This window comes from Mauremys reevesii, linkage group 7, assembly GCF_016161935.1.
Source record: "Mauremys reevesii isolate NIE-2019 linkage group 7, ASM1616193v1, whole genome shotgun sequence".
Classification (NCBI taxonomy): Eukaryota; Metazoa; Chordata; order Testudines; family Geoemydidae; genus Mauremys; species Mauremys reevesii.
This window is the reverse complement of record NC_052629.1, coordinates 110,150,784-110,177,356: the sequence shown is the minus strand read 5'-3', so window position 1 is coordinate 110,177,356 and position 26,573 is coordinate 110,150,784. Positions and strand designations below refer to the sequence as shown.

Sequence of the window (26,573 nt, the reverse complement as noted above, 5' to 3'; positions counted from 1 at the left end):
AGGCCTGTGAAAGTGTGGGATCATTGTCCAGGATGGGTTGTAGATCCCTGATGATGAGAAACTGCTGAGCTTCAGTTCATCTGCAAATTTGACACCATCAGCTCAGGATTAAACAAAGACTGTGAATGGCTTGCCAACTACAGAATCAGTTTCTCCTCCCTTGGTTTTCACACCTCTACTGCTAGAACAGGGCCTCATCCTCCCTGATTGAACTAACCTCGTTATCTCTAGCTTGCTTCTTGCTTGCATATATATACCTGCCCCTGGACATTTCCACTACTTGCATCCGAAGAAGTGGGTATTCACCCACGAAAGCTCATGCTGCAAAACGTCTGTTAGTCTATAAGGTGCCACAGGATTCTTTGCTGCTTTTACTTCATTAAAAACATTAAAGAGGCCTCTATCCATATCCAGATCAGATCCCAGGGGTCTATAGCACACCCCCAGGGCTATCCTAGGGGTGACTCTAGTAACTTAAAAAAAATTGGAGATATACCTATCTCATAGAACTGGAAGGGACCCTGAAAAGTCATTGAGTCCAGCCCCCTGCCTTCATTAACAGGACCAAGTACTGATTTTGCCCCAGATCCCTAAGTGGCCCCCTCAAGTATTGAGCTCACAACCCTGTGTTTAGCAGGCCAATGCTCAAACCACTGAGCTATCCCTCCCCCGAATGTGAGTTTTACCCAGACAGACTCTGTCTTATCAATTCCATCACTTCTTATTTCTTTACAGTCTGCCTCATCATTGATATACAATGCTACTCCACCACCTTTGCCTTTATTTCTGTCTTTACTAGCCAAGTCACAAGAAGAGGCAGACCACTGTGGGACTGGAGTAGGGTGCCCAGATAGCAAGTATGAAAAATTGGGACAAAGTCCTGAATAGCAGGACATGACCCTATAAAATCAAGACTTTGGTCACCCTACACTGGATCAACAGTCTGCAGAGGGTGCTAGAGGAAAAGAGCCTCCTGAGTTGTGCCCAGTCAGGTGGGGGTATATCAGCAGTGAGCTGACTCTTCTACACGTGCTTATAAAAATTGCAAAATAGATGTGGAGATTGGGAAAGTAGTGAACAGAAGCTGAACCGGAAATGAGAAGTAGCGCTGCCCACAAAAACAAGCCTCACTGATCTTGTAATATGATCATCCCTGTTCTGTGTCCCATGCTTTGATCAGAATTGATATTAGCTGAACATTGTCCTTCTTTCTGCTTTGATCAACAGTGAAATAGTTAAACCTGCCATTGAGTGGGGTGAGTGACATGCCACGGAGATGAACTGGGTCAGCTGAGCTTTTGGAGTTCTTGTTTTGAGATTGTCTACTAGGCATTGTTGCATCTGATATCTATGGTTGAGAATTTGAAGCTTTTCCTTGCAACTATAATGGACATAAACTTTTATATCTAGATATAGATGTATATAATTTAAAGCTTGGACTGTTTGGATGTAAAGTTGAGAGCACAACACCCTTCCTTCTCCTGTGGCTCCTCATCTCCCCCACAGAAAAACACCAGCCTTATTAAGCTGTAGCAACTTTAGCACAGTTTGACCCCTGATATTATTAAAAATATCAAGATTTTGAGAGAGACTAAATTGTGTATGTTCCAGGTTCTGCATTGCAAGACTGGCAAACTGAAAATGTGTTGCTTCAGACACAGCTGTATTATCTACAGCAGTGTAATGGCAACCACATCATAAAAACAGTCATCTTGAAAAAATATTGAATGGAGTAGGAAAAATAGGAATTAATATGGGGATGCATTAGTGCTGATCACCATACAGCACCCTCAAATATAGCTCCCTTCCCAAGGGTTTGGATGGATCTGTAGATGAGGGCCATATCTGGGTTCCTAGGGTTGGGGTGCTCCGTGGCACTGGAGCAGTTTTTATAGTGGGGGTGCTGAGAGCCATTGAACCAAACTGCAAACCCTGAAAACCACTTCAAGCTGGGGATATGATAGCACCCCTAGTTCCAGCACCTATGATGAGCTTTCCCTCTAGCAGCCTTGTGTAGTGGGCAGGGTTTCCTTGCCTTCCCCCATGATCTGACTGCCCCACTTTCAGGGGGGGCTGCTTTTGGTTAAGTCCCCTTTTCCAAAGGGGAAGAAGAGAAAAGCTGCCTTGAAAAGCTTCTCATGGGTGTAGGACATTGTGAGCAAATTATTCTCCTTCCATTTCCCTGGGCCTTCCCCCTTCACTCCTCCCCTCCCTCCGTTTGTTATCAGAGTTTGTTTTCTGAGTGGCTTCCTGTTCTGCTCTGGGTTCTACCAATGCTCCTTTCAGGGCTAGTAAGAATTTCTCCTCACCTCAGAATTGATGCAATACAGTGTGGGGTTTTGCCTTCCTCAGGACACCCAAGAGGTTTAGCTTCACGTGGGAAGAGGAGGGGTGCTTTTTGTTTGTCACCACCATTTTGCAGGATAATGGGGGGTGCGGGGAGTCAACAGCAGCTGCATTCTAACATATTGGCTAGGTGGCATCTCATTGGGGGTTGTGCTTTTCATTGCAGGATGAGAAGAGGGCTTAATGTCTGCAGAAAGTTGCTCTTCTTGACTAGATTCTAGATTAATAGAAGTAAGGGAGATGTTGGGGCTACCTCCATACTGGTCCTGGATTGATTTAGCAAAGTTCTGTAGGGATTAGGCTTGGCCTTCTTAGTAGTTTGTCAGAGAATTGCAGTGGACTCATTCTGCCTGGCAGCTGTGTGTGGACAATGGTGAGTGGTTCCACAGTCACTCCCTAAGTCTGTGCATACTATAGTTATTAAGTTGCAGGTTTCTTTTAACTTTATTTAAGGGTGGGGCTGTGTCTTATTTCCAGATGTGTCAATGCCAACAACTATCTTGTCCAAAAATGTGTCCACTGGGTGCTGGAGGTAATGCCGCTGATTCAGTAGGTGGTACTCTTCCCTCTGAGTCTGTGCTGTACCAGTTCATCAACTTGCCATTGCGGGGTACTGTGATGTTGTTGGAGATACTAGACCAGAACCTATACTAGTGTAAACCTGTGTAGTGGCACTGAAGTCAATACAGCTATACTGACTTAGGCTTTGTCTACACTGGCAAATGAAAGACAAAACTTTAGTTGTTCAGGGGTGTTTTAAAAAAAAAAAGCCACGAAAGACAATAGTTTTGTTGACAAGCGCTGGTGTGAACAGCGCTTTGTCGGCAGGTGCGCGCTCCTGCTGACTGCGGCACAGCTGTGTCACTAAAAGCTGTGTAGTGTAGACATAGCCTTACACTAGAAGAGGATCAGACCCATTGTCTTTTTGGATGCAGAAACATTATGGGGTGAAGTGGGAGAGGATCAGATATTGTACTAAAAATACTTGTTCTTTGGGATGTTAGCCTTCCCTGTTTTTCCCCCCAGGATTTCTGATGCATATTGGATTTTGCAACACTCAGAAAGACTAAAGATTTTTTTAGACCATTGGTTTAGTCATATTTAATTCTTCAAGTTCATTCTAGCTTCCTTTTTTAGTGGCACCCAAAATTGAGGTCCAGTTCTTCTCTGAATGAAATTAATGAGAATGTTATTGACTTCAGTGGAAGCAGGATGGGCTTCTGAATAGCTATATCAATTGACACTTGATTTAACAATAGTTCACCTATTGAGTCCAACAGCTCAGACCATGTGGTCTTGAATTGATGTTACCTAATCACATTAAATCAGCTGTATCTATCCTGCTATTTGTAGTGGGAAGAGTACTACTAATGAATTTTTTGTTCTGTAGTAACTTCAGCCTGGGTTATTTCAAATTCCTCTTCACACCATTTTAGTTTGAACAACCCATAAACAAAGCTTTCTAAGACAGGAAATTTGCTTTCTTTTTTTCTTTCTTCTCCCTGTTCTCAAATGAAGTTAGATCTATTTCATTTGATCATTTAACCAAAAAAATTCCAACCGATGGACAAAAATACTCCAACAATCATAGGTCAGAGACCTTTCCAATTAGTGATAAACATTTTTGATACAGAAACACAACAACAATTGCTAGGTTGTTTCTTCTGATGTGGAAATATCAATATTTGAGAACGATTTATGTGCATAGCCTGAAGTGCATCTTCATTTTAAAGAGTGCTTTCAAATAACTGTGTCCTAGACAATTGTAAGTGAAATGAAGAGGGGAGGTGTCTGAGTGGATTGGGGAGAATGTTCTCTCCTTGGGATCTCTAAAACACAGTGGCATTGAAAATACGTTGGGAGACTGCACAGTCAGACAACAATCATTATAAAAGTGATGTTCTCATAGAGCTAGTTTGGCCATCTCAACAACTGGTAGCTGCAATTAATCTATTCTGTAGCCACTACATCCTTGGGGCTTGAGTATGCACTCCAGGACATTTCCAGCTTTCCCACTTCCAAGGCACCTCATGCAAGGGGCCAGAAGGCTGGCTTAGAGCAGTGTTTCTCAACAACCCATCCATGGACCAGTGCCGGTCCCTGAGATTTCCCAAACATTGTTCAAGAAGTTAACATATTAATCCTTGGTATCAAAAAGTTGAGAAACATTGGGCTAGAGGATCCTCACAGCAACAGCTCCATTGTTCTTGCTCCTCCCTCTGAGCCTGGTCCAAACTTAATGGATTTCTATGGGTTTTGGATCAAATCCTCTGTGACCATAATATAAACCCCAAATGCATTGCCAGTTTTCCCTCTAATTTTTCTCATACATGTGCAGAATGAATTTTGTTATGTGCACCAATATGCAGGGCTGGGTTGGGGCCATGCAGCTTAGAGGGAATTGAGCGTTGGATGTGCATTAGGAGCTCTGAACCTCCTGTCTTCTCCTCCCTTCAGTGTTCTGCAACAGGAAAGGCTCGACTCTCTCCCTTTGCTTGCTCCCCAAATCTTCCATACCTGCCCAGTGATACTAAATTGAACTCGGAATACTGCTGAGTACTTCAGTACATCATTCACTCTATACAAGAGCAACTGTAGGATGGACAAGCTGGAGGCACTAGATGGTTTAGCATGGAATTACCAGATGGTAACTTCTGTTGAGATTAACGTCAACGTTTGATTCATAAACTGAATATTGGCAGGGTGAAGATAAGGATAATATTCACCTTATGGGACAATCAGCTTTGACATAAAGCAAAATAGCTGATATTAAACCATAAAAAAGGAAGCAAACATGGTGATAAATGTATAATATTACCCCATCAATATAAAGGTACAAAAGTAAAACTCTGTATCTCCATTTTAAACCCATGTGGATGGAAGTGAGACTGATAAGGGTAAAGTAATGTCCTTGTGTTTTGAGTCTGAACATACATTCTTAACAATGTATACATTAAAAATGAGAAAATCATATAACAGCAAGTTTTTAATAGTTTTTTTTTTTTAATGGAGAAAGTAAAAGGATTAGCTTGCAATGTGGAAGAATCTGAATTTGTAATTATAGTAAGTACAAAGCTACAAGAGGATTTTTAGAAATTAACTTTAAAAAAAAATTCCTTGATCATTTCATGAAATGTGCCAAAGCAACCCTGGAGACTGAATTAGGATATCCATAGAACAAGAGTGACACGGATACTATCAGTGCATGCTTCCTCAAACTAGTCCTACTAGCCTTAGACTTGATTCCTATCCAGATAAAAGGATAATTCTTTCATAGTAGAGAGTCTAAGAACTGATTAAGACTGACTACAAGAATGCTAGCAGTGATGTTGGTGTCTTGTGATCTGGCCTCTGGTTCACTGCGAACTCAGTTTAGACTATCAACTCATTACACTGAAACTATTCAGTAGCACTTAGGTGGTGGGGACTTTTGACTGCTTCTGAGGTGAGCCTGACTTGAACAGGTGACTTAAAGGTGAAAAGCTGTGTATCCAGTTATCAATCCTTTGAGCTTCTTTTAAGGCATATGCTTCCTTAAGTATGTGCTTCAGGGAGTGAGGTGAGATGAGGTCAGAGGGGCATGGGTTGTTTGTGAGGAACGGAACCTTTTTTTGCTCTTATTAAAAAAAGTAGTAGAGAATATCTATCCATGCAATTTATTAAATTGCATTTATGCACCCTTTGTCTTGTGGAAGGGCACATCTTCAAAAATATAAATACATAAATCTAAAAAGTAGGTGGGTGCAGGGGAAGAGATTGTTAAGTTGAGGCTGGGATGGGACTGGAAGTTGCAAGACTTGGTATGTGAGATTTAATTGTGGGCCTGCCAGGTGAACTGAAAAATCAGTGAGCAGAGGTTTTGTTGTTTGTATGTCCTTTATAAAGCATTATATAAAACCTGTTTTTTATCTGAATTTAAATCTCCAGAAAACCATACTACCGAGACATGGACTCAAACCCAAGGAGCTTATCAGCTAACGCCCTGATCCTCCAAAGCTAATCTTAGTGGGTAGATGCTTGAATCCATGCAAATGAGCATTGACATGAATTGGGCTCCATGTGCACATAAAGATTTGCTCAGGTAGCAGTCTGTATGATCCTGAAAATCCTTATACCCATATGAGTAGTCTTGGGTAAGTAGATTGTACTCCAGTGATTGGTCGCATCGACATTTCTGCCAATACTAACTACTGGCATGAATGAGGATAAGTCGCTCAACAGTTTGGAGGATCAAAATCTAAGGCCCCTCTACTCTTTGCATATAGAAAACTGCCACTGAACTAAAGGAGAGCTTGAGATGTGCATGGAAAGCAGGACTAGTCCTAAATCAGGGATTGACAATGCTTTTATCCGCCGGAGTGCACAGCCCCACCCCTCTCCCCGGAGCTCTGCTTTACCACGTTATATCTGAATTCATGTTATATCAAGTCGCGTTATATTGGGGTAGAGGGGTGTGTGTGTGTGTGTGTGTGTGTGTGTATATATATATATACACACATAAATAAATCTGCTTTCTTCAGCAACTAAGGAAGTGTTTCAAGTAAGGAGTGAATAAATTTGATGCCAAACGTTCCTACAATAATCTTGGTTCCCAATTTACTATGTGGTATTTTTTTGGGTTTTTTTTTGGGTGGGGGGGGAAATGTTCTCTGAGAATGCAATGATTTTGATTTGGCTTGAGCGCTTCTTTAATATACCTGCTCGTTTGAAATATTTGCTATCTCAAAGGAACAGTTTTAAAGTTTTTACCCTGCATAATTGATTGATCTCTTCCTTTTAAGGGCTTGGATAGCTTTCAAAGCAATGCGACATGCATTGATGTGACTTTCAGGAGGACATGTGTTTTACATGGTCTGAAAAAATGCCAAAAACTTCTCTTGCAAGGAGAATGACTACAGAGATGCCCAGATATATAGATGCGGTAAATAGATTTCCCATTTAGGAAAGTGACACTGCAAATTGCTTTTTTGAAGTAGGGATTGATATTTAAAAAAAAAAAAATCTCTAGATCCTTTGCTGACTTTCATACCCTTCAGGGGAAAGACAATAGAATCCCTATTATGTCCTCTCATAGAATACCCGTCTTTAAAGGGGCAAAAGCAACAGTCTGGTTTTGTCCCAATTGCAAAATTTTCAAGGAACCATGAAGCTGGAGAGGAAGAAAGGAGAAAGAGCAGGGTTCACTAATCCATGATGTAAGAAGGATGTGAGGCCCTCCAAACTTGTGACTTTCCTGGGATCCACTGGAAAAATCCAGAAAATTCCTAAGGACTCCAGAAACGGCTGAGTTTCGTGTGTGTGTGTGTGTGTGTCTTGGACTTTCCATTCTATTATGAGATCTCTGGAAACCAGTTTCGATCTGGAGCCAGGCTGTTAGTAACTCCCCGAGGACACTGAGTGGCTGGGAGTGTAGTGTGGTAATCCATGGTAACGAATGCTGCCATCAACTCTGTTAATTTCTGATGATATCTTCTGGGTTTGCAGAAGACTTTTCGATACCACCTACAGCAGTTCTGACCCAACAAAATCCCCCTTGTCCATTTACACCCTTTAAATCTGCAAGTATTGTGGGCTTGTCTACTCTTATAAGTTTTGTCATTTTAATTATGCCAGGATACTTAAAGTGGCAAACACCTCCCCTAACGTGAACACAGTTACACCTTGACAGCTTATTCCAGTGGAAAGTGAAATAAACCATGTCCGCATAATGAATCTCATCAAGTAGAGCTCGATGAACTGGTGGGAAACTGTCTTCACACCGTACACAATTGAGATTTCAAAAATTGAGACAAAAATCAAAATAGTGAAAATTTTCCAAATCTAAAATCTGGATTGGGCGAGGGGAGGGAAACATTCAACCAAAACGTTTCATTTCAATAATTTTGAAATGTTCTGTTTTGATTTCAACCATTTTACTATATTAGCTTAAATATGAAACTATTGTTTTGAACTGGAAAACAATTTTTTCATTAAAGTCAAAATGTAAGGATGTTTTGACAACCTCAAAACAATTTTTCAAGTCAAGAAATTAGACTAAATCGACTCTTTCCTGCAAGAAGTTTCAGCTTTGATAAATTGGTGTTTTTAATGACATGCTTAATCAAAAAAATTCCTGATCAACTCTAAGAGCAGGCTGGCTGCATCCACACTAGGGCCTTTATTGCATCAAAAAATCACCCCCCTCCTCCCAACCCAACAGAGTTATGCCAATGAAAGCCTTAGTGTAGAAAAGTCCTCAAATTCCCACTGTTCGCATAGTGAGACTTCAGTGGGATCAGGTGGAGGTAGTGATTATGACAGACCGGCTTCCTGCCTGCAAGAGAAGGACTGAGTACATGAAGATGTGAGACATTCATTTTTGTGGTGGTTTTCAATGAGCAGCACCATGAATGAGCAGGCTCTTTTAAAGAGAGGAAGGACAAAGTCCTTGCTTCAAAGGGACGATTATTAGCAGTGTTGGCCATTGTCCCTCTTTATGATGAGTGTTGTGATATTTAATGTTATCTTTAAAACTGCAGCTTCTGGAGTCTTGTGATTTCATGAGAATCACAACTTTCATTTAAAAATTAGTTTCTAGCTATCATGGTTGTGGGGAAAAGCTGGAAAAAGTGACTCCCGAAAGTCTCAAACAGCAGACAAGAAATAAAGACACCATATATTTTTTAAAACTTCTTATTTTTAAGTCACTCCTGATTTTCATGGGTCTGAGTCACTTTTGAACACTTTGGGTTGGCAATACTGACCATATATGTCAACATTAAGTTTAATGGCTTGAATGACAGATGTATGACAGTCTCTCTCTCCTAAATATATGCTACATAGATGTACACTGTTTGTGGCACATCTTTTATTTTCCTAAATGTGTCTGGTACGCAATTTGGTTCTCACAACTAAAATAGCTTGCCTGTATTTAGTGACATTCTGATTTTGTCTTGTTCGTGTAATTTGTTACTGAAACTATCCTCCTAGCAGAAGCATTTGTGGCTTGAAATGCTGACCAAATATAAAATGAAGAGCCCAATATTTTGAACAGTTAAATTATCTCTTCCTATTTATCCTGCATGGTACTAAATACCAGACCAGTGCTGTTTTATAAGTGCCCTGTATTCATCAAAATAGTTGAAAATTCAGTCTCTTTGTATACACTGTAGGGCTTTTTTTCTTATTTTTAGCTTAATCTTTTTTTAAAGAAATGTTTCCAAAGCCCATTGAGATCCTGGTATGGGAGATGACTTACATTGTTATTGTACTGTGGTGCCTGTGTTATAACTGTTGCTTTAATAATGGGTCTGTTTCCATGAAGCATATTACTACTGAGTTTACTTTCAGAAGTTAATATTTGGGGCCTCATATTTAGCCCTTCGGCATGTGCATATCTGCCCTTGTGCCAAATGCACATTTACTTTACGCACGCATGTGCAAACCTCTTGAGACTGCATCCGACGAAGTGAGTATTCACCTACGAAAGCTCATGCTCCAATACGTCTGTTAGTCTATAAGGTGCCACAGGACTCTTTACTGCTTTTACAGATCCAGACTAACACGGCTACCCCTCTGACTCTTGAGACTATTCAGCCCTCTGTGTATGACATCCTCTTCAGCCATATATGCATGCAAAGTCAGGGCTTTGTGTATTCACAAGGGGTCTGAAAATCAGGCCTTGAATATGGGCAGAAATGTAGCAGATAAAATAGTAGATTAAAGCCCCAGTGTTGCAATGAGTTCTGCACAAGGGTTTGATCGCATGATTGATCCTATATGTTAAGTCCTTTGTCCCTACGGTGATCTATTCAGTCCAGTATCTTGTCTCTGACAGTGGCCAGCAACTGATGCTTCAGAGGAAGTTGCCAAAATGCCACAGGAGGCAGACACAGGATAATTTGTCCAGAAGGAAAATCTCATCATAGTCCCTCATGGTTAGAGATTGGTTTAATCTCTGAAACATGAGGTTTTGTATCCCTTTGAATGCTGCTTTTGGTTAAGCAATAACTGTTGTAACTCTGGGATATAGGATAGGACATGGAATCCAAGAGCTCAGAAGATGGAAAAAATGAGATGTATGTAATTATCCAAACATTAAGATAAATGTAGACCTCTAAGCAAAGCTGAGGTTGGTTCTTATTGTATCTAAACTGGTCCATACATCTATTATATTCTTGCATATAGTACCATAGACCATATGCGGCAATATAAAATTGGCCCAGGTTAAGTGGTGGTTCAGCATAAGTATACATTCACTTCTTCTGTAGATTTAAGATAGATCCTTAATATTGATTTTTATTATTGATTTTTTAATATTGTATCCAATAAAAATAAGCTCTATCAAAAGGCCCATAGATGTTATTTCCTCAGAGAATTTGCTGCTTTTTCTAACACCAGAGGCCATAAACAGACATTGTAACTCATTCTGAGTTAAGGATCAGAGGCTTTTTTACTGGCTTCAATGCCAAAATCATTATTTGCTTGATGCCAGATAATCAGGAGCCCTGGCTCAAGTTCTACCATTGACTTCAACCAAAAAATTAATTGCTTGTACCACATCCATTCATTTAGTATGAAACTACCTCCAGCTGTTTTGTCATGCTACGCTACCAGTTTTTAAAAATATTGTTTTATTTATATGATCTTCTTTGCTTCCACTAGTCTATTTGTTTGTTTATTTATATGGATCATGCTGGTTAGCTGCATAAAAACCAGTGACAGTGTTTAGAGTTTGTTTTGTTTTAAACTCTATCTTCAGCAACAGATACAGGGCCAGATCCTTGGCTAGGGTACATAGCTGTAGTTTCATTGAAAGATGCCAGCTGTTATGCTGACTTTTTGGCAACTGATTGCCTTCTGTGACGAGATAACTGGACATGGGGAAATCAGTGGACGTGAGATATCTTGACTTTAGCAAAGCTTTAGATACAGTCTCCCACAGTATTCTTGCCAGCAAGTTTTAAAAGTATGGATTGAATGAATGGACTATAAGGTGGATAGAAAGCTGGCTAGATCGTCGGGCTTAACCGGTAGTGATCAAGAGCTTGACGTCTAGTTGGCAGCCACTATCAAGCAGAGTGCCCCAGGGGCTGGTCCTGGGGCTGGTTTTGTTCCAGATCTTTGTTAATGATTTGGATGATGGGATGGGTTGCACCCTCAGCAAGTTTGCAGGTGACACTAAGCAAGGGGGGAGAGATAGATATGTTGGAGGGTTGGGATAGGGTCCAGAATGACCTAGACAAATTGGAGGATTGGGCCAAAAGAGAGATGATGAGGTTTGACAAGTGCAGAGTCCTGCACTTGTGACAAAAGAATCCCATGCACTGCTACAGCCTGGGGATCGACTGGCTAAGCAGCAGTTCTGCAGAAAAGGACCTGAGGATTATAGTGGATCAGAAGCTGCATATGAGTCAATGGTGTGCCCTTCTTGCCAAGAAGGCTAACAGCATATTGGGGTGTGTTAGTAGGAGCATTGCCAGCAGATTGAGGGAAGTGATTATTCCCCTCTATTCGGTGCTGGTGCGATCACGTCTGGAGTATTGCATCCAATTTTGGGCCCCCCACTACAGAAAGGATGTGGACAAATTGGAGAGAGTCCAGAGGAAGGCAACAAAAATGATTAGGGGGCTGGGACACATGACTTATATGGAGAGGCAGAGAAAACTGGGGTTATTTAGTCTGCAGAAGAGTGAGGGAGGAGTTGATAGCAGACTTCAACTACCTGAAGGGGGTTTCCGAAGAGGATGGAGCTAGGCTGTTCTCAGTGGTGGCAGATGACAAACAAGAAGGAATGGTCTGAAGTTGCAATGGGGGATTCTAGTTTGAATATTAGGAAACACTATTTGATTAGGAGGGTGGTGAAGCACTGGAATGGGTTACCTAAGGAGGTGGTGGAATCTCCATCCTCAGAGGTTTTTAAGGCTGGATTGACAAAGCCCTTGCTGGGATGATTTAGTTGGGGTTGGTCCTGCTTTGGACAGGGAGTTGGACTAGATAACCTCCTGAAGCCTCTTCCAACCCTGATCTTCTATGATTCTATGAACGTCTGGACCTATCCAATAGAGACGGGATGATAGATTCAGCCAATTTGACAGACAAGTTAGAAGGGCCCATTTTTTTATATGTTTAACTCATCACTCACCATTCAGCTTCAGCTTTAAGGTTTCTAAATTGTCTTTCCTAAAAAAAATTCTCACACTGATTTTCATTTTTTTTACACTAGCATAGCAGAAAGGGTTCATCCTCTCTATATGGTAGACATGAGCATTCCCACAGATCTACTCTAGATTGAAGGGAGTACAACTTACTATGTTTGTACAATGCCTAGCACAACAGGGGTGAATTTTATTGGCCTCTACGCAGTGCCGTAGTATATTCATCCCCATTTAAAAGAAGATTAAACCTCTTTCAGGAGTTGGAATAGCTCTCAGCAGCAGTGCTGCTCTGAAGTTCTGGCTGAAGCAATGACTAGAGAGTTCTTTCTCAACTTGGGCATCAATCAGCAGCTATGGGGTTAGGGCTACCCAATGTTCCTAACCATATCCCTTTCCATATATAAGGCTCAGGTTAATTTAGGCTCTACCAGAGCAAGACTCATTTATTTGTCCAATGAAGCCCCTTTTTTTTTTCACCTTGTCACTGCTTTAGGGTTCAGGCAGGACAAACCTTCCCTCGATCACCTAAATTTACTACTCTGAGACAGATTTTAATCTGTGACTTAGAGACTTTAGTTTCCATTTATCTCATCAGTTAAGTTGTACATCAGTTGTACAAAATTAGTTTTCTGAGCTCTTGTATATAAAAGATATATAGGGTTGTCAACCCTCTAGGGTTGGCCTGGGGTCTCCCAGAATCGTCATTGATCTCCCAGTGACTATTGAAAACAATCAGGGAGATTTTAATAGGATATTTTAAGAAAATGACATTACATCGTAGGGGGATGGGGGGAAATCTCATGGAATAGCTTCAGTCAGAGTTGGCAATCCTAAAGGTATAGCACTTTTTTCTAAAAAGACCTTGAGCATTTGCAGCCATTTAATCCTTAATGCGTACTAGCACCTATTTGATATTTCTTCATCAGAGATCAAAGGATCCAGTACAGAAGTGTTGTGTCAAACAGCATTCCCAGACCTGTCAAGTCTTGCATGAGCCGCATTAAGTGTAAGTTGTCCCACTGGGCTGGATTCATCTGTGCCTGCTGGCCCCAAGCTCCTGTCCATTGCTCCTCTCTGGCTGCAGCTCAGCCACCTCTGTCTGACTCCCAGCATGTAGTCTCCCTGCCTCCTGTGTGCATGGTCTGAAAACCCTGGATTTAGGCTCCAATCATCTGCAGTTGGAACCATTTTCCTGCAGCTCTTCTCATCTCCCATCCCCCCACTGTGATGAGGCCTCCAACTGTCAGCTGAGTCTTTCTGCCTCCCCTATTGTGTTCAATCTCAACCTCCTTTCAGATGCCAAATCTTCTGGAAACCCCTACTATGAAAAGCTGATTTCCCCTTGTACACTCACCCTTCAGCTGCCAAACCGACTGGCATCCACAGCTTCCAGTAACAAACACCCCCACAGATATGTCTCATGCACTCAAGGTTTTGCATCATGAGTTCATTTTCCTGCTATGCAAAACCATGGTAAAATGTCAAGTGTGCCAATACATGGTGTAAAAATTCACTGACCTTTGTGGGTTCCCTGTATGTCTTTAATATTATATGTAGCTATGTGTTCATATGTATTAAAAATGGAAATGCAAAAATCCCACCCTAGCATATCATCCTCCTAGTAACAGGAACAATAATGGCTCAATTCACATCATATTGAGTCAAAAATCTATTAGTGCTGGGAGCACAATTCTCCAGCTATGCCAATTTAAGACTTGTAAAGAAAATATCCAGTGATAGTCGAGGGCTGTAATCTTTCCCAGGACACTGTATAGCACAAAAATGACTAGTGGATATTCATTTCAATACTATGTTTGTTTTCATCCTATGTTGAAGAAGAGAAGGAAATTTGCTCTTTCCACCACTTAAATCAATACTGTTATCAAATGGTACAAACATCCTATCGGCTGTTGGTTTTTTGGCTGTGTAATGTTGCCAGCCATTTGGTACAGATTACAGACACAATTTAAACATGATTTGGGATATTTTGATCCTAAACTTCTGCCAAAAGACTGGTGGAGGAGGAATGAGTCTTGATTTTTTTTTCCATTGGACACAGTCTGATTTTTTTGGCTTGGAAACCACTCTGCGTCTTAATCTGGGTTTTTCCCACTGTACTTATAGCACTGGCATGTGGATGGTCATAAATGATGGGATGGTCTCTGGCACAGTCAGAGCTTAATCTGTTAAAGGCCTTTGTAAATGATCCAGTGGGGAAGCAGAGTGTGAACCTGTGGAGGGTGTGTAGCTGCAGAGGGGATACACTCATGCTGGTCTTCATTATTCAAAGTGGTATCACCTGGTGATGTACAGTGCTTCAATACCATGATGAAAGGCTCCTTACAAGTACATGAAATGAGTAGAAGTGCTACATCCATAGATTACCATTCCTTGTCCGAGAGGACAATAAATGATTGGGTGAGGAAGGCTGACTGCACGTGGTCAATGGGAATAACACAGGTAAAGGATGAGCTAGATAATGACTATAGGGTTAAAAATTAAAGATGGGGAAACTGAACATTGATAAATATCCACAGCACATGTAATAAAACTGTGGAACTCCTTGCCATAGGAAGTCATTGAGGCAAGGACTTAAGATTCAGAAAGGAACTGGATGTTTAAATGGATCTCAAGAATATCCAGTTATTAATATAACAATTTGTGGTAAGGATATTAAATCTCTGGTTTAACTGTGAAGCAAATCTCTAACTAGACTATCATGGGGGCTGCTTATCCCACATCTTCCAGATGTGCAGTTCTTGCACCTCCTTCTGAAGCATCTGATGCGGGCCACTGTTGGAGATAGAATACTGGACCAGATGGATGTTGGGTCTGATCCAGTCTGGCAACTCCTATGTTCCTATGACTGGGTATCGGGCATTTCATATAAGGTTATGTAGACTATTTTCTGAGATGACAGGTTGTAGGGAAAAGGAGCATAAGGTAGGCAGCAGATGGTCTTACTGTATCTGTGTGAGGGTAGGTATGGTGACTGTAGCTGCAGATTTTCCAACTACAAGTATTCAAAAATAATTATTGTCTTAAATTAAGACTGAAAAATGTTTCTCTGTATTTGCTCTCTGGTTTTTGAGTATTTAGGATAGGGCTCAGTCATGTTTTCAAGATTTTTCTCCACTGCTGCAAGGGCTAGAAATTTACTTTTTCTCTTTAAAAATGAAAGCTGAGATTCTCACATAGTCAATTGATTCCGAATGCTCGAGATTTAGGTAAAACACTAGTTATCATCATTAGAGTAGTCCCGCTCTGTGTGGGAATAGGTATGAGGGCATAAGAAGGTAGCAGTTGATGTTAACAACGTGTGTGTGTGTGTGTGTAATAGTGTGAAGGTGAACAAGGTAGGCATTTGATTGAGAAACACCTGAACTGACTAATAAGCTAGGTTATATGAGTGAGGGATGATGAAGGGGCAGTAGGTGGGTTGTAATTTGTTTGGGAGGTGGGCACATGTCAGAAACTGTGGGCAGCAGTCGAGTTGCCTGTAGAGATGTGAAATTCCCACTGACACTTTTGGCCTCATCTCTTACCAGATCTGGATAACTGTTTATGCCACCATCCCAGGCACTCCTGCTTCCTCTACTTAAGCTGACACCTTGTCCCAATTGTGTCAACGTGATGATGAGCAATAGTTAAACTACATATAAACAGAAAGTGAAGAGGGAAAAAAATCCCACACATGAACCACCCCATGAGTTAACATTTTTTGTCTGAGGGGGCTGACTTTGCTTTAATAACAAACCAAACTTTTAAATATTGTAAATCTGGGAGTAGCTGACATACAGCTGATGAATATTGAGCATTTTAGTCACTGTATAATTTTTTGAGTCAGAGGGTCTAGGGATGTGTGTGTGTGTGTGTGCATTTTATTTTATTTTATTTTTTTAAATCGTAACCAGATAAAGTGAAATCACAACAAATTATTTGTCCCAGAATCTGGATCCTCCCAAATTTTAGCCCCAAACATCTTATTCCAAAAATCCACCTCAATCCTGCTGGGTCCTACCCTTTTTGACCCTGTTTTCCAAATTTCGCTACATGAAAAGAGCAATATATCTTTACTGGAAATTCTCACCCCTCAACAGCATCAGCTACATATATATCTAGCCCCTGAATTCATCAATTTTTGCTAAATGTTACTGTTTAAATAGAGTAAAAATGTAGCAGTTACTAGTGCACCCAAAAATGCAGACCATGTTCCAAATTAGTGCATGTATTCAGCATCCAAATCCTCTCAATTTCAGAAATCTAATCTCAGAATTAGTCTCAGATCTAGACCTCAGTTCATCTAATGCTTGTATTCGGTGCACTGACTCTCCGCACCCCCCCCAAGGCATCTAGGGGTGTAGAAACAGATCTTCCATTTAAAATTTATGAAAGACATGTCTGAATCCCCTAGACTGCTTTTAAAATATCAATCAAGAGTTTGGCTAAAACCACATTTAATATGATCATCCACATCTGCTAGACCAGTTTTACTGAAATATTTCAATTTTATGGAAGGAAATTTGGCAATGTCTGAGGGATGGGAGGGATGTCAGATATGGGTTGCTGTGGCTTCAGTGAAAGGCAGTGTATTGGATATGATTTATCTGCTGGCTAAATAAAGGTAAATGTTGGGGGATGGGGGGGGGCAGAATGGACACAACCCTGCTGTCTCTGCAGCCATATCTGGGTTTGTCAAGTACTCCTGTACCAAGATGTATCTGGGCCAGGTTATTATAGTGGACTAGAAGCAGATATACTTGTATTTTAATTATGCAATAGACTGTAGAGTTTTATGGCAAAAATGTTCTCAATCTGGCAAGACCCAGGTGCCATTAAATATATTTTCAGTTACTCTTGCACTGGGAATGTGTCAGAGCATGGATTTGTCTGGTTTAGGAGGAGTGGTGACATGTGTCTATTTTGACAATTTAAGGGATGGGCACCTAAATGATAGGCCCCAGGTGCTGGATATGGGGGAGGAAGGGTGGATTTTTTTTGTTGGGGGGGCGACTGTGGAGCAGGGATGCCTCAGGTTCTGGATTTCTGATGTGACATTGGAGCAGCTGCACTTCAATTTCGAGGTTACTTTAAAAAACCCAAACCCTATGTGCCAGGTGTTTTGGGGCAATAGGAGTGACTATATTTTTGCTTTTTGGACAGCAAAATGTGAAGTATTGGGACCAAATATTGGTAGGATCCAGGTACCAGGTGTATGTTGTGTTGCTGTGGGTCGTGTCCCCCCCCCAAGTTATTGAGCTGAGATACATCAGAGTTCTGATGTTTCTCCTAGTGAAGTTGAAGCTGCTATACTTGTATTCTCTTTAAGGCCAAAACTTGCTACTTGGATCCAGGTACCAGAAACAGGTTTTTGTGGTGCTGTTATGCCAGGATGCATCAAGGTCAAGATTCTGTCTGCAGTAGAAGCAGCCACACTTGCCAGAAACTGGCAGGATTCAACTATCAGATCCAGGTTTTTTGATATCAGCACTTGTTTTTGGCCACCTTGGGAGCAGAGAGCCTGGAATCTGTGCCAGGATCAGGTGCCCGATCGGGGGTTTTGTGGTGAGATCTGGCTATTTTTAATGCACTCGCAGCTGCTAGAGGTGCTCTCTAGTTAGGCATTAGAATGTGGGGGTTAGGAGCCATAATTGGGCAGCTCCGAGTGCCAGATTCAGAGTGTGTGTGACTAAGATGCATCGGGGTCGGGATTGTGTTTTTTTTTCTTGTGACCTAGAAGTGGCTGGACTTGTTCTCTATTTTCATGGTGCCATTTGGGGCCAAAAACTGAGGATCCAGCAGGGTAAAGCCAGCTGCATATTTTCTCTCTCACACACACACACACACCCTCCGCGCTGAAGAGCCTGAGAGGGCAGTGAATCCCAGCTGGCGGCGCGGGGGAATTAAACCAAGAGCACAGGGGGGGAGAGGCTGCAGCGAGACCTAGCCCAGCCTCGGGAGCCCCCCATCCCCATCCCTCCTTCGCTGCCCGCCTGCCTCCAGTTACCTCAGCCCGCATCTCTGCGTAATGACGCGCCGGGAGGGAACGGGAGAGCCAGGATGGGGAGGGTGAGAGCAGGAGGTGGGGAGAGTGGGAGGAGGAGAGCAGCCGAGCGACCATTTAAAGCGATAGCAAACCCTTACCTTTCCCCAGTGCTGTGCCGCTGGAGATCGCAGCAGAGAAGCAGCAGCAGCAGCAGAGAGGGCGGAAGGCAGGAGCCGGACCTCCCCACCCCACCCCATCCCCTCCCCACCCCACACACCCGAAGGGAATCTCCCCTCCTCTTCCCATGAAGGCGCAGGGGTGCCCCGCTGGCCACGCCAGGACATCTGGCCGTCGCCCGAGCAGCGGCAGCACCATGATCCGGCTGGGGAGACTCTTCCATCTCCTGACTTTGATTAAGTTGCCCTGCTGCCTGCTGGAGTTTCTCCTCTCTGCGGTGGCTCACGGGCAGGAGATGTACGCCCCCCACTCCATCCGGATAGAGGGGGACATCACCCTGGGGGGGCTCTTCCCCGTCCATGCCAAGGGACCCACCGGAGTGCCTTGCGGGGACATCAAGAAAGAGAACGGCATCCACCGGCTCGAGGCGATGCTGTACGCGCTGGACCAGATCAACAGCGACCCGGAGCTGCTGCCCAACGTGACGCTCGGGGCTCGGATCTTGGACACTTGTTCCAGGGACACCTATGCATTGGAGCAGTCGCTCACTTTTGTCCAGGCGCTGATCCAGAAGGACACCTCCGACGTCAGGTGCACCAATGGGGAACCACCGGTCTTTGTCAAGCCAGAGAAAGTAGTTGGAGTGATTGGGGCATCTGGAAGTTCAGTGTCCATTATGGTAGCGAACATCTTAAGGCTTTTCCAGGTAGGGGCTCCAGTCATCAGGTTGTTTGGAAGGGGAGGGGGGCTTATTTTGGGGTTTGTCATTGAAACGGATGGATTTATTGCTCTCTTCGTCGTGTCTACTCTACTGAGGCTTCTCCACTTGCACAGGGATAGCAGGGGCTCGCAAAGTTGCGATGCAATTTTTACTCTTTTCATTTTCATTTAGGTGTTTTTCATTTAATCCCCCTAAGAATTGTTCCCCTCCTACCCCCTACCTCTCTCTTTTAACAACGCCCCACCCCTGTCTATTCCACCGTGCATGACACTTTCTGGATTTATCGCCCCATTTACAAGAAGCAATCTGGGGAAAAAACAAGGCTGTGATTTAAATGGGTTTGCATTAGAGTGAAATATGGCTCGGCAAACACGCTTGTGAAAGGCAACAGGGGCGCGAGCACAAATGTTTTCAAACATGAAATATTAAAGGTTTTTGATGAGGACACATTTGTGTACCGCAGGTTCCGCCGAACAGCCCCCTCGCTTAGTTTAGTATTAGTTACACTGGGATTAGGGTGCACATCGCTGCAGCTGTGTGTGTGGGGGGGGGGGGAGAGAGAGAGAGAGAGAGAATATCTACATTTTTCATTTGATTTTTTTCATTATTTCACTTGCCTTTTAATTTCCACTTTACAGCTGCAGAAGTCGATCTGTGATTAGACATCTTCATCCATCTAAATGATAAGCCACAGTTTGATCTACTTTAAATGACATTTTCTCCTCCCAGCTGGCAGTAGATAAACCAGAACTCCAGCTCGGAAATCATCTCGTTCTAAGCGAGATTCAAATATGGGAGGAAATGCAGTAAACCCCCCGCCCCCGGGGAGGGGGAAATAAATTGCAGTAACCTACCCCCGAAAAACCCAGCCCTAGCACCTGAAATCCTTAGTCCATTTCAACCCCAGACTCTTTAAAACCCTGTCCAGACACGTAGGTGGGAGGCTGTAGGGACAGCGGCTGCTGGATTGCTTCAGGCTTTAATTCCTCTCAAGTGCTAAAGGATGAGTTGAGAAGACGGATTAAAGGATTGGGGTGTGTGTATTGCTGCAGTGCTTTCTGTTTCTCTCCTCCCCGCTTCATTCATATATATGTCCCCGTTATGTTAGTCCCTGTACTGAAATCCCCCTGCATGGGTCCATGCGCTGCTGTATTTAAGGATTCAAACAGGCAAGTCTCTCCCCAAGTTTTTCCTTCTAGATTCGTATCCAGGCAGTTGCTTTTCTCCTGCCTCTTTGAAATCACCCCATCTCTGCGGCGAAGTGTGTATGGGGCTGGCGGGGGGAAGACAGCAAGTGATTTTAATTAACCTAAAACACAGCCTCTGCCAAAGAGTTTGGGAAGGGATCTGGCCCACGGAGCATCTCCATCATTAGGAGCCGCTTTCGGACGGGAGGCTGGATGATCCCCTTCTCTCTGAATGTAAAAGGACTGGGGAGGCTAGCAGGAGCTGGGAGCGTTCATGGTACCGTGAGCGACAGGGAGAAAAGCGCAAACCAGAGGTAGGCAGGGAGGGTGGAGCCAAAATGCCAAGTGCAGCACACTCTCATTTTTAGTCTAATTTGCAAATTGCCACTGTTCGCCCAGGGTGGAGGAGCCAAATCTCGGGGTGGGGGAGCTCCCGCCGCGCTGAAAGCGAGGGGCCAGGGCTGCAGGTAGAAGAGATGCATCAACTTGTAGCGTGCAAGTTGGCTCTCTGAAGCACCTCGCGTTGTTTTTTACTCTCTCTCTCTCGTATTTTCCACCTCCTCCTTCGCCCCTGCGTTTTCCAGGTTCAGCCCTCCGAGTAGGAGTATCGGCATCGGCCTAGAAAGAGGGTGGGGATGGCAGCGAGTGAGCGTGTGTGGTGGTGGTTCAGAGTGGTTTCCATCCAGCCCCCGGAAAAGGAATAAAAGCGAAGCGAGGAAGGCGCCTTCCTCTGCCTTCCCCAAGGGCCAGCGGCTGGCTCGGGGGTCGCTCGCCGGCGCGTCCCGCAATGGGCCTTGTGTAGGGAGAGGTCGCAGCTCCTCCGTGACGGGATTGCACCGGGGAAGCGGGAAGTGCTGCCAGCCCGTGAGCGCCCAGGGAGTGACAGTGACCCACCCCCAGCCAGAGACATCATTGCTGGTACCAGGGTTTCTCGCGCCCCAACCCGAACCCTCCTCACGTTGTTTTGCAACAGGCAATTCCCCCCGCCCCCCCCCCCCGGCTACAAACGGGGGAACTTCTAGGCCTGCCATGCCAAATTCACTGTTCTGTTTCAAGAACTCACCGGGCTCCTTTCTTACCATCCGCCTGCCAGTGTCAAGACACAAACTGATCATTGGTGGCCCTGCCTCTCCTTCTCCGCTCCATGGATTGAGAGTTGGATCATCTTCTTTTTGCCACCCCTGGAAGAACATCAAGGAGCATTTTTTAGTTGAGATTCTCCTCTGCAGCCACCCCCCCCAGCTCAAATATAAAATCCAATTTTGTACCACTTCTTAAATACAGGACAGCATTAAAGCTGGAGATGCAACAATAGACCTGGGCGAAACTGGCCGGGCACACAACTGGCAGAAATACAAATAACCTGTGTGTGTGTGTGTGTGAGTGAGAGAGAGAGAGAGAGAGAGTTAATGCATTCAAGGCGTCTTACTGAATTATAACAGGGACTTTGTGAAAAATAAATGATCTCATGCTATATTCGAACTACAAATGTGAAACACTTCATGTGGAGGATACACATTAGAAAATGCTGAGGTCCTAGTTAAACGGTATTTGCTTTAGGCTCTCACAAGCAACTGTATCAAAATCAACCAGCCTACTTGATATATCATTCCAAAGCAAATCTTGGCACTGTGCTCCTTCTATGTAGGGAACCCATGTCTGTAAGATCTCCGGTATTGTTATGTAACTGAGTTTGAATACATACAATAACATCTATCTTACTCATACATATTACAAATATTTAGACATGTCCAGAATAACATGATTAAAGCTGTCCTTTAATTACAGCATGCTGAAAATAGGAAATTCTAAATATTGCTATGTAATTGTACCGACTACATATTTTACAGCGTGGTTCTGCTTTCCTTATCCATTTTCTCTCTCTCAATATTTGTTGCATTTCAGAATATCTCATGCAGAGAGGATAGAATGGAAGATATATATCTAAAAAGGGAGTTGGAAGAAGGAAAATAGCGTAAATATGCAAACTAGCATTGGGTGGGGAGAAAGTTTATCTTGGGGGAAACTTGTATAAATTCCCCAAGAGGCTTTAGCATATGCAGTCAGCATGTACTCCACAGATCACCGTAGGTTTCTCCGACCTTGGCAACATTACAGGGGTTATATTTTTAACATGGATGAACGGTTCTTGAACATTTATTTTATGCAGTAGGCACAAACAGGCTTTTCCTCAACATCATGCAGATCAGCTCTTTCTTTCCATCTGTTGAGGCTAGTGCAAAGAAAATTTCACTCATTGATGTTTCTATTGCCCTCACAGTACCTTAGGGGAGAGTAGAGGATCTTGTATTTCACCCTTTATATTAGAACCATATTCATGCAGTTTATGCACAACTTGATGCATATCACTAATGACGCCAGTGAGCTATATTTTGTGTGTGAGTGTGGTCCCCGCCCCCTCCTGGGAGGAGATTGTACATGGAAAGAGGTGAATAAAGGTTTAGGATGCAGTTTTCTGTACTGAGCATGGTATCTGCTCTAGCGGTTTGGGAACATCACAAATGATACCATCAGGTGCATCAGTGTTTGTATGCTTCTCACTTTTAATTCACCCTTGCAGTTACTGTGGTGGAGGATGCTATTTTGTGAAAAATAATGCGGGTACATACACTGGGCAATTAACTTGCTCCTTTCCCCCATTTGCATACCACTCTACGAGCTTGTTTACCTCATGGGTTATTCTGCAATAGCTGTTCCTGATTTAATCCATGTTAGCATCATGGAGTTAACTCACTTGAATAAGAGCAACCACACACAGAGTTAATGAATAGTTAATCTACTTTAAAGTCACCATATGTTATCCTGCATTAACTTTCATGTGTAGACAACAGTTCATCTATCACTAATTTACACCATCATTAGAACCATAGTATGAATAATCTGGATATTTTATGTTTACTATGAGCTGTGTTCTTATTCCAGATCCAAGCACAGATCCCTCAGAAGTCTAAAAGCAGCTCAAATCCAGAGTATGAACATATTGGGCTAATATGCTCATTCTGATGAAGGGAAGTTCTCTCAGGGGAAGAGCGAGTGATGCACTAGTCAAAATTGGGTCACTACACTCCCTTTGAATCATGCGTTGAGATGGATTATAGTCAGGCACAGGGAATAAAGGCAGTATATGTTCCATAGGACCACATCCTTTTGATTTCTCATGCCAAATTCTGAGTGAAGTTTTGAGAGATGCAATCAGTTGCTCTCACACAAATGTAGCCATTAAAGGAGCATGGATTTGTTAATAAGGCACTGGACTGGAATTTAGGAGATCTGGGTTCACTTGCTGGCTTGCCACAGACTTCCTGGGTGACCTTGGGTTAGGGCAAAATGTTCAGAAGTGCCGAAGTCCCATTTTCAAAAGTGACTTAGAAACAGAGGAGTCTGAGTCATTCAAAGTCAGTATGTCTTAAGAGCCTAACTGCCTAAATCACTTTTTGAAAATAGTATACTGACTCCTAAATCACTTAGGCACTTTTGAAGAGGTTAGTCTCTGCACTTTGGATTTCCTCTGTCCAGTGAATACACAGAGAGAGAGGATGTATTTTATAATGGCTTTTTATATGGTAAGTTTTTTGGGGGTAGGCACTGTCTCTTACTGTGTGACTGTCCCTGGCACAATGGGTCCCTTATCTTTGGTAGGGACAGTAAACATTAATATAGTATAAGAATTTAGTAAACTTTGGACAATAATTGAATGGGTATACCTGATGCAGGGAATGTAAATATAAGTGCTTATGTTATTGATTTTGGCCTAAAATTCTGTTAGGAAATGCCAATAAAGATTATGGCAATTGTAAACTAAACTTCCAGTTTAAAAATAAGAGGATCAGTTTGGAAAGCGGTTTATTTACACTGCTAATGTTGCATTACAACACTACTGTTAGCCCTAATTGTACAAGGTAATATAATTTATTTTATTATGAATGTATAATTCCTGGATAATAGACAGTTATCTTTATCTAAATATTATCTTTCCTTACTGCTGTTAATTCTTTTGGAAATGTTCATCTAAAAGGGGGAGACTTTCAAAATCACTAAGGGATTTAGGAGCACAATCCTTTAGAAAATCAGTGAGACTTGTGCCCCTAAGTCCCTTTTGAATATGCTTTTGAATATATTCCACTTCTGTAAATACTTCAATGCTCTGTAAGAGAGACCAATGTTGTAATGCTTACCATTTGGATATGTACACGGACAAAAGAAAGCCTTAACAGGATTATGGGAAAGGAAAACTATAACAAGATTAGGAATACATTTCAACTGGAACACTAAGGTGAGAGTGGGAATGGCAGGAAGGGTAGTTTAACTTATTTGTGTTTTCTTTTTTCTTTTTGAAGTAAAAGTATAACTTGTCACACAGTGCCCAAATCAAAGCCTCTTAAAGTCAATAGAAGTCTTTCCAATGGAGTTTGGATCAGGCCTGTGGCAACTTCCACAGTGTCTGTCCTCTTCTGCTCTTTCTCCTTTGTCTAACTACTGCTTCGTGGTATTATCACTGGTTTAAGAATTGTGGATGATAAGTTCAGAGAGATCCATCAAAAATGGAAGAGAGAAATCTAAAAGCAACTTACTCCTTGGAAAACTGGCAGTGGCTCTGCATGAACGAGGTATGGTTGGAGGCTTTTGGGTGGAAGGACCACTCTGTTCATTATGAGCTCTTGGCCTGTGCGACGTAATGGTGGCCCAGTCAGGGAGTTCCCGTTGTATGTTTGCTGCCCCCCTCCTGAACAGGTGGGAAAAGCGTGATATAATGGCTCCTTTAGGAGTTCTGGGGATTAAGTGGAAGGGACTGGCCCTTTGAAGAACATGCTTATCTTCCAGACAATTTCCCCTCAGATACTGGAGCATCTGTGTGGTTTGGAAAGATGATTCTAATGTTCATTTTAAGTTAGATTGTATAGTGCCTGTTTAATGTGCTTTCATGAAGCCCCTTCCACCTATTGCTGAAGTATTTAGAACTTCACAAATTGAAACTGAGTTTTCTTTCATTTCTTTGCCTTTCTCATCATTTCCAGAGAGAAAACATGATAATGGTCCATACCCTTTGATCCTGAAATCAGATCTGCACACAGGGAGCCCTGCATGCATGCACAGTCCCATCTGATTGGATTGGAGTTAACAATACAAATAATATACCAAATTACTAATTTGAATGAATCTACTGGATTATGCATTCTGCAGGGCAGGGACTGAGTCATCCTCTGACTGGAAAGTACCTAGCCTATTTTTAATCAAGATTTGTTTGGAAGCAGATCAGAACTCTTTCCAGACATTTTTGTAAATGAGAACATTCAATAATTTCAAAACTACTTCAATAAAGTTTGGGTTTTTTTGACAAAACCATGAAAATATTTTAGTTTTAAAGCTTGTGAAATGGAAACAAATTCAACGTTTTGCCATTTTTCACCAAATGATTTTCTCGTTTTTCAACAATCTTAAGTGCTTTTCCTTGTTTTTTATTGTTCTATCTAAATTAATTTTAACAAGGTGAGGTAATAAACATATTTTACTCTATTACTGTTTACTCCATTTTGCTAGGTGCTATACAGACGTAGAGTAAAAGACAATCCTTGCCCTCAAAGAGTTGGCAATTTTAGATACCAAGTTACAGGTGGATGAAATTAACAGATGGGACAGAGTTTAGGGTCAAAGTAACATGAACATATTTTTTTCATAGACTAGCTGTGTGCAATATTTTGGAGCTAAAGCTTATTTTGTTGTTAATGGAGTCAAAGAAGCACATCAGTAGCAGTAGTTTTAGCTAGCCACTAGCATAGCGGTTGTCAGCTGACAGTTGTCTGTAGACTTCATGGTAAAACAAGTCTTAAGAAGGGATTTGAGAGAAGATATAGTAGTGGCCTTAGAGGATTTTTTTCAGGGGGGACCTTGCATGCATAAGGGGTGGCATGGAAGAAAGATGATGGTGCTTGCAGGAGACAAGGTCATGCAGTTGATTAAGACTGACATCATTGGCAGACTCAGGGCGTCCGTTGTTGATG

The 26,573-nt window shown here is 42.5% G+C and overlaps 1 protein-coding gene across 22 annotated transcripts in view; it reads left to right on the top strand.

The window, feature by feature from the left end:
• GRM7 (glutamate metabotropic receptor 7) overlaps positions 1–26,573 on the top strand; it is a 1,280,044-nt gene that overhangs the window by 734,277 nt on the left and 519,194 nt on the right. For 4 of the 22 annotated variants that reach the window (XR_005582805.1, XR_005582806.1, XM_039481458.1 and 1 more), the window contains exon 1: positions 18,595–19,351. The exons of 13 other annotated variants lie outside the window; for them this stretch is intronic. Coding sequence is in view for 6 of the 9 variants with exons in the window: in XM_039481458.1 (XP_039337392.1) it covers positions 18,773–19,351 (579 nt within the window). In the remaining 3 variants the exon portion in view is untranslated. Of the gene's footprint in view, positions 1–18,592; positions 19,352–26,573 lie in introns of those variants that run through there. 5 more of the 22 variants (XM_039481479.1, XM_039481481.1, XM_039481462.1 and 2 more) reach the window with 4 other exon arrangements.